The sequence below is a fragment of the Alexandromys fortis genome, unplaced genomic scaffold (genome assembly GCF_014885135.2).
Source record: "Alexandromys fortis isolate MF-2015 unplaced genomic scaffold, M_Fortis_MF-2015_v1.1 scaffold_53, whole genome shotgun sequence".
Lineage (NCBI taxonomy): Eukaryota > Metazoa > Chordata > Mammalia > Rodentia > Cricetidae > Alexandromys > Alexandromys fortis.
In genome coordinates, this window is record NW_026067939.1 from 9,590,066 (window position 1) to 9,599,305 (window position 9,240).

Sequence of the window (9,240 nt, forward strand, 5' to 3'; positions counted from 1 at the left end):
ATCATATATATATATATATATATATATATATATATATGGAATTGGAAGACTGAGATGAGATTTGGGAGAAAATGGGGATGATCAAATTATATAAATAACTATTTAGTAAGCACATATTTTTATAGTGGACTGTATAAAGTATGGGCTATCAATAATATTTTCAGAATTATTTTAAATAGTATGCAAGATTTACTTTTTATATTTGTACAAGTATAAATTTTAAGGTGATAAAATTTTCATAAACAAAAGTTCAGATATGTGAGCAGATATGTATAAGGTGATAGTTATACTAATTCATTGTTACTATTTCACAGTCTGTACAAATATCGAAGATTTGCCTGTATACTTCAAATATTAGTATTAACTGTTTTTATTTGTTGATTATACCTATGTACAGCTGACAAAAAGGACACAGATTCCCCTCTACACAAATAGAAGAGAGGAAAGTGTCTATTTTTAATGCATTGTAAGTACATAAGAAAATAGGTTCAGGGCAATTTGAAATCTTGAACCATTGTATTCAGATGATTTGACTCTCTGTACAGATCACATTTTTAGACTGAACAAATGCAAACACAACTAACTAGTCACCCATTCACTGAAGTTTCCCCTTTTAATATGACCAGTGATCCAATGACTTCTTGTCAGTTCATTTTGTTTCAAGTCTATTTTACTTAAAATGTAATGCTATCAATTTTTATTGTTTTTTTTCATTATGATAGGCAGGTATGAATTATTGGGTTCTTGAAGACCATGACCTCTTAAATTCCTTTGTTTGTGACTGTATTTACAATAGTATTTGCCCTTCCCAGCCTTGTGTTTCATAAATTTCCTCATCAGATAGGAATTGGTGACAGTAGGGATCATGGTTTTTCACAATTAACATGCTCTATTTCCTAACTTAGCTGCTTCCATTTGGGCATAGCTTTTAAGATATTATGGGAAGGAAAAGCGAAAATATATCTGACTAAATTTCAGTGTTGTTAAGTTGATAACAATATTGTGTGTTTCTTCATATGTGTGAAACTGTTGTATTAGCTTTGCTTGAAACAAACAACTTCTCAGTCATTAGCTGTAATGCATATGAATGTATGAGTGCATATGGTGGTGCCTCACCATGGTTTTATTGTTCCATTTGCCAATACTTTAAGAGTGAAGTAAAGAACATAGACTATGGGATAGGTTCAGCTACCTACCAAGTTTGTAACCTTGCCTTGTCTGATGACCTCTTCAAGCCTTAATTTTCCCCCATACAGAAGAAAGGTAACATTTTATCCCCTGGTTCTAAAGACAGAGTAAATTTTAACGTCTATATTTATTGTTGTTTACAAGCAATGATTTGTCTCATTCAGTAAGTATGTTTGTATATATGTGTGATTAGAATTAGACATACCATTTAAATTTATTCAGAATATTGTATATATATTAGACTCATCATTTATATATATATATTAGAAATATCACATATATACCATAAGAGTATCTCTTTAATTTAGCAGATATTAGAATATATAGCTAATAGAGTGCATATAATTTTATGAATACTATACACAAAACTTAGTAATAAATATTCCTCGGTTCAACAAAGAACAAAAGAATAATGTGCACAAAGACAAGAGGAACACATATTTCCTCCATTCTAGTTGTGAAAAAGAACATTAAAGTATTGAAATAGAAACAAATATCAACACCATTTTACAAACAGGACAGGAATTTCTAGATATAGTCGAAAAAATGAAGACCTGAAGGTGGGTAGATGATCTCATTAAGCTTAGACCGGGAAATGAGCAGAAAGGGGCAAATTAAAGTGCTAGAGCCTTCATTCACACAGACATGGTGCTCTAAAGAATGCAGCTATAGTACTCACAGGTGCAGGTGTCCAAAACTTAGGATATAAAATGAATAAAACTTAGGACAGCTGGGTTGTGCATTGGAGGAAAAATCAATAAAAATGGTGACGGTCTATGCCTGTGGCCATGAAGCAAAGCTCAAAATCCGATAGGCAAGTGGTGTCAGAGAAAGGACTAAACAATGCGTTCAGTTTAGAACACAATGAATCTTGGGTTTCAGTGAGAGACATCTAGTAGGAACGTAGATGAGGGAGCTTAGAGGTAACAGCTCAAGGCAGAGATTTGGGGCTTCTATAAGACACTGCCTGCCTACCAAGATGAAGGCAAAGATTAAATTAGATAATGTATGTAAAATACCCACTGCTTTACAGCACCATGAACAAAATAAGCCAGCAAGTGTATTTGGGTACCTTATTCAATCAAAGCAATTTCTACTCTATCCTGAGCGTAATTATCAAACCAATTTCTATATCTAGACAGAGCCTGAAGTTTAAAGCTTCAGCTTAACCTGAGAGGCTCTCTCTGGATTTTACAGAAAGCTTGATAAGATGATTGACAATCTTTACTTTTTCTTCTTTAATCACTGAGCCATGCTGAGTGGTTTCAAGGCCATATTTTCTCAGCTATAACCAAGCAGTTGTTGTCTGACTTTATGAGCTAAAAGCCTACTAGTTAGAAAGGACCCTATCTGGTTTATGAAAGCTCTGTCCTAATGAAATGTTTCTAAGGAAACAGAATTTTGAAATCCATATCTATAAATATTGGATAATACAACTGATAATTCTTTAATGCATTCTACAGATAAATGACCCAAGTCTGACAATGCTGAGAAAAAACGGAGACAAAGAATAATCTAATTTTCTTTCATTTTACTCTTCCTAAATCTTCTCTTAGTTGTAGTAAGTACTGAACATCTCACCAACATATACCAAAGCACAAAATGTTTCTTTAGGCCACTTTTCAATAACTTGACATATTAAACACTTTAAATTTTGTTTTAAAGCAATCATAAATCCTAACTTTGAGGCTAATTTTTAACTATGACTATCTAAAAATGCAAAGGAATGCTGTCTGTGAATTTTGTTTTAATTCATTTTTTTTCTGTTCGTGGAATGTAAACTGGATCAACTGGATACCATAGCCTCACCCTTCCATGGGATTAGAGACTTCAATTTAGTCATAACCATGGTCTAGCTGTAAACCTCTGAGCCCCAGCCCGCTGAAGAGTTGTAACTTGGTAATGAATAAAGATTGATACCAGGCCTGCGAAAAAGCCTTGTTTTTCCAGCTAAGGATGATTAAATTGGTCTTTAATATCAAGTGGAATGATCTGAACTAGGTTTCCTTTCTCATCAAACTCCTTTTGAAAACAGTCCACATATAATTGTTTTAGGATTGAAAAAAAAATGTCTGTTCTATGATTGAGGAAAATCACCCAATATTCACTACTGATTTAAAAATGTCGTGAGCCTACTTTCAGGCCATCCATAAAAGTTACAATTATGTAACAAACAATATCAGGCAAGTTACCTAATACAGCAATGTTTTATGAAGTATCAAAATTCTAAGTGAGAAATTCTTAAAACACTTAATTTTCCTGGTGTTTATGCAATGGCATAGAAACGTGCTTTGAATCCATGATCCCTTTTTTCTCTCAAGAAAAGTAAAGAAAACAAAAATAATTTTCCTAATAATGGCGGGAAAGAGGTGCACCTGTGGAAGGCACAGCATGGTGGATGAGGTGCGTTTCCCCAGTGCTCGGAGACGGTGCTGGCAGAGGGGTCAGTTTCTCTACTATAGCAAAGAACAGGGCTCCTACGGTGATGAACCTAACCTGTTGTTCACAGGCCTTTAGAATTGGTTTGCGGAAGATACATGGATTCTTTGGAGATGCAGGGTATGAAAATGTATCAAAAGAAAAAGAAAAGATTTCCTGTGCAATTGAGGAGGCGATTACAACAGTAAGAGTTACTGACTTTACAATATGGGAGAGACTTGGAAACTCATGAAATGATAATACATATTTATCTGGAACTTTTAAAATAATACTCAGATTTCCAAACCCAAAGGAAAGCCCCAAATGGCTGCCCTAGTCACCGAGATGAAAAATCTTGCAGTATTTTATTCACAAAGCACCCAGTCAGCTCCAACTCACCTACCGAGACTACCAAGTTAATGACTCAGAAACAAATGAGACTTCTTTCGTCTCCGTTTATATTTTGATTCAAATAAGAACATCCTCATTTTCACTTCTGATATTTTACGTAAGAATATCATACCTCTCCCATCCCACAACCAGGATAGACTTCTTAAGAACCAGGATCTGCGAAATGTCCACAACTCCATCTTGCCCAGCATTTAGGCTGTGGTGACAATAGCCATTAAAGTCCCACACCTTGAAGAGAAACATGAAAACCAACAGTGAGATGAGAACATGAGAAATCTTCATGTTGTGTGTGAAACAACAGCGCAACAGGAAAAGTCTGTTAAATGAGTGTTTACATTCTATGTTAGTTTAACTCAAATGTCAATTGTGTGAAGTTTGAAATCACTTAGGAGGCAAATCTCTGAGTGTTTACTCTGAGGGTGTTTTCAGAGAACGCTAACTCACATGGAAAGACGTGCTCTAAATGTTCATCTCATGGGCTGAGAGCCAAGGCTGAACAAAAAGGAAAAAAAAAATGGGTGATACATTGTCACTTATCCGTCTGTTTTCTGCCTGCACTTTTGGTGGGACCAGTCTCTTCAGGCTTCCCCAACATGACGAACTGTGCTTCAAAACATGACCCAAAACAGACCCTTTTAAAAGTCGGCTCTGCCTGGTATTTTATCATAGCAACTTGAAAAAAAACTAGTACAGAAAATCGGTACCAAGAAATAGATCTCTCACTGTGATGAACCTGACCACATGGGAATAGTCCTTTGGGACTGGATTTTGGAAGAGGTATGGATAAGTTTGGGGCTGCGGGGTGCAGATGCTCTAGAATGCCCTAAGAACTGATGGGTTTGCTGTGAGGTTTGCAGGATAAAAATGTGGAGAGAAGAACCGGGCAGTGGTGGCGCTCGCCTTTACTCCCAGCACTTGGGAGGCAAAGGCAGGTGGATCTCTGGAGTTCAAGGCTAGCCTGATCTTACAGGACAGGCTCCAAAGCTATAGGGAATACAGAGAAACCGTCTCAAAAAAAAAAAAAAAAAAAAAAAAAAAAAAAAAAAAAAAAAAAAAAAAAAAAAAAAAAAAAAAAAAAGAAAAAAGAAAAAAGAAAAGAAAAAAAGGATGCTGAGAGAGAAATGTGCATAGTAGAAGACAGGCTCATGAGCTGTTAGAGAACGGGACCTCTAGTGAGAACTGGACTAGAAGATACTCCTGTTATAATTTGGCAAAGAATCTGAAACCTTCTCATCGTGTTCTGAGAACATGGGTGGGGCTGAGTGTTCAAAGCAATGACTAGCCTCCTGTGTCACTGTGTGTGTCTGCATGGGTATGTTCTTCTGATTTTTCTTTGTTTTTTGCTGTTTTCTCTGTGCTTTATTTGTTCCATTGTGGTTTATTTAGTTTTTTGCTTGCTTGCTTATTTTCTAAAGGTAGAGAGAAAAGAGGTGTGGAGCTGAAAGAATGGAAAGGTGAGGAGGATCTGGAAGGAGATGAGGCAGGAAAAACCTTGGTCAGAATATATTGTGTGGAAAAAATTTTTTTTCAAAAAAAAGTAATGGAATAATTTGTTTGGCAGAAGATAACATTCAGACACAGACTGCTCTTTATTCCTGTTCCCCCGTGAAAAAGTAGAAAGTAGATCAAAGCAGTGTGAGGGAAAAGGTCAGAGAAGAAATGATTTTGAGTGAATTCAAATTTGTAGAAACAGCACTTGAGATAAAAACAATATAAATGTTGAAGAGATTAATGCCATTAAAGAGATAAATATTTTTTTTTTACCTGGGAACAATAGAAAAAATGCCAAAAGGACAAGACATCAACCATCAAAGTCTACAACTTGTACAAATGAAAATTCACCTATAATGAGAGAGCCTGGACTGAAAATACTAGCAAATCATTTCTTACCAGAAAACATCTACCTGGGAATGGGTATTTACAGATTTGGTCATCCAGACAAACGGGAGACACTACACTTGTGATAGGAGGGTCAAACTATATCTCAAGATGGAAGCAGACCTTGGCAGCAGCATCCTAACTAGGACTGGTTACAACAAAACCATGGCTTTAGAGACTTGAGAATGAGGGTCTCCCAGCATCTGTGGGAGAGAAACTGAAAATTTAGATGCTCACCAGTGAGTAGAGATGCAGTTAGTCATGTCCAAGAAACGAAGCAAGAGAAACAAAGAAGCAGGCTTACGGAGTTTCTAAAGAGATGAACTGTGAATAGACGTGGGAAGTACAGTGTTTCCCAGCAAGAGGAAGACACCACCCTGCCCACATGCCTTTCTCCAGACTTTTCCAACTGCCTGTTTTTCTGCATCATCCGCAATACTTTTAAATAAATGTGTGAATATAATGAAGTGTTTTCTTGATTTGTGTGAGATACTCTTGCAAATGAGTGTGACACAAAGAGGGGTTCTTAGGATTTAAAGCACATGGATTAAAGACATAGATCCCAATCTGTCCTTACAACCTTCTTTCCAGCTCCGAAGCAGTCAACCAACTAGAACTGAGTCCTCAGTCTGTGAACTCTAACCCAATTGCTGGGTAGATAGTTAAGGAACTTAATGTGTTAAGGACACCCAGCTGGTACCTACTGGAAAATTCACCACATGATTGCTTCTGTGGGGGTGGGGAGAAATGTCTTTTTTTTTTTTTTGTGACCACCAGTGTGCTGTTGTATTGAATATTTTGGAATCGGTTACCATCCTATCTGTTTGTTTGTCTTCCCTTACATGTGATATAGGCACCATATTCCTCAAGGATGACTAAAAACTAAACATCTAATTCAGGGTCTAAAGCATACTCCTGTCTTTTGTTAATCGATCTTCCAGACCCAATCTTAAAGTATATCTAATAATGGTTCTACTCGCTATTCAGGGACTGTGGTATTGACAGGGCCAAAAAATACATTTTTACAGAGAGGGAATCAGTAGGTCACTGGCAATTAAAGGAAGCCCAAAGATGAAACATTTTGACAAATATTATGCAGAGACCAAGTTGGCACTGTGTATCAAAATTAAAACCAATACACTCTTTGACTTCAAAGTTCAACATTTGTAAACTTATCTCACAGATACATTCATTCTCAGAATGTTTTTAAGCATACCCTATAGTGTTGTTTATAAGCCCTAAAATTTTGAATCAGTGTGATTCCAATTAGCAGGAGACTTAAGTTTTATCATATGATAGAACCACCAGAAAATGGATCATGCTGCCGGCATTGTTCAGCAGTTAAAGCACAAGCTTAGAATGTACACGGTACTTGTTTCATCCTGAGTAACAGCCTCCATGTGCACAAAAAAGAGGATGAGTCATCTGCTATTTCTAGACTCGCCCCAAAACCCTAACAACAGGGCCACCTTTGACTACAGCACTTTAACTCTTGGAGCTTTAGCACCCTCAAATGTAAACTATGGATTTAGTCTTGCATTGCTGTGGGGGAGGGGGCTTTGTAACAGTATCTGCTGCAAAGGTAACATTTTATAGAATTTAATAAACATCATTATTATATAGACTATCCTTATAAACTAGTATCCAGGGGAGAACCCTGAAAACGCAGACCAGCATGTAGAGTGGTCTGTCATCTAGCGAAAAATAGCTCTTTGAGGGTAGAAAAGTAGACAAGAAAGCAGCAGTGCTGGTCTCATAAGGGGAAAGGGGAGCAGAGACTCCGTGTAGACGTTACTTCAAAGACTAATTAGTTTTCAGATCTTTCAAAACCATGGTAAGTGGAATACAATGTTAATGCTTTGATCATACAACTTCTGAATTGAGATCATAAATGGGGTTACAAACTGTCATTCATTTTTATTCCCTCACAAAATATGCCTGAATAAGTTTAACTTTTATTTACACTCTAATACAGTGATTGCCAGATTTCAGATTATGTTGTGTGACTGTGATAAGAATAAACACATCTTAAAATTCAATAAGAATATTACTTAATAGATTTTAAGGTTTATTTTAGAATGAATTTATGCATATGTGTCTCTGCATGTTTATGTGCACAGGCATGCAGAGGTCCACGAAACGGAGGCCAGAAGAAGATGCCCTGGAGCAACCGTTCCAGGCAGTTGTACAATGCGGGCACTGGGAACTGAACTCAGATCTGCGAAAGAGCAGAAATGTTTCTCAACTGTTCAGCCTTCTCTTCAGCAAGTAGATTTATAGTCACCACTAAAAGGTTGCTACAGAGAATCTAGGGTCTTCTGGGCTCTGCATCCATGTTGTATTGCTTTCTTTTAGACAAGACTCCTACTCTGATCAACTAAAATAATTCCCATGAAGAAATATTGAAAAGATCTGGCCATTCTTCTTTCTAGGAAGTGTTTATCATGGATAATTTTGCAGTATCTACAAGGTGTGCCTTACCCTGAACTCCATAACCAGTTCCTTCTACATAAGGGATAAATGGGCTTTTATTTCTTGTTTTATTTTTGCCTCAGTTTTCACTTTAAGATTGGATAATGAGGCAGTAGATGATTCCTTTTGCCTGTGAAATGCTCCAGTTTTGCTTGTTGCTCTTTCATTTCTCTTCATCTGTTAGGACTGGGGTAAACACTGTACACATTTTATTAGATCTCCTGTGAATGGTAACCTTTCCTTTAACAGTCCCCAGTCCTCTTCTCACTGATCCAGGTTTGCATAGCCGTATTCTGCTGATATACTGGATTTTTCATGCTAAATCCACCCTAGCTCCCTTCTCATTGTGACAGTTATCACCCCAGGTTTTCCCTGAACTTTGCCCCTAAATGTAGAATAGCCTTTCTACCTGCCCAGGTAGCTTTTCGTGACTCCCCTGCACTTTAACAGAATGTATTATCTATCCCATGCCAGTGGTTCATTTACCATGGGAGGTAGTCCAACATCTTTCTGTCCCTGTTATGGACAGCTTTGGGAATCATGTAGTTTACTTAAGAAACTACTCTTGTTACCTCACAGTGTCACAAGTCACCAATGAAAGACTACTGTTGAAATAAGAGCGGCCGGCGGGGCTGTGTCCCCAACACCCCGGCCGCTTGGCTAGCTCATGCCCGAAATAACAACACACAAACTGTATTCATTTAAGAACTGCTTGGCCCCTGAACTCTAGCCCTTACAGGCTAATTCTCGCATCTGGACTAGCCCATTTCTAATGATCTGTGTAAGCACCCCAAGGTGCGCTTACCGGGAAGATTCTAGCCTCTGTCCATCCTGGGAGAGTTGAGCATGGCGTCTCTGCTCCAGCAGAGCTGT

General features: G+C 37.4%; 1 protein-coding gene across 1 annotated transcript in view; it reads right to left on the minus strand.

The window, feature by feature from the left end:
* The window catches only part of Wdr49 (WD repeat domain 49), a 109,127-nt gene that overhangs the window by 45,662 nt on the left and 54,225 nt on the right, over window positions 1-9,240 (minus strand). Inside the window, exon 9 of the mRNA XM_050147472.1 lies at window positions 4,130-4,245. Within this exon, the coding sequence (XP_050003429.1) occupies window positions 4,130-4,245 (116 nt within the window). The remainder of the gene's footprint in view (window positions 1-4,129; window positions 4,246-9,240) is intronic.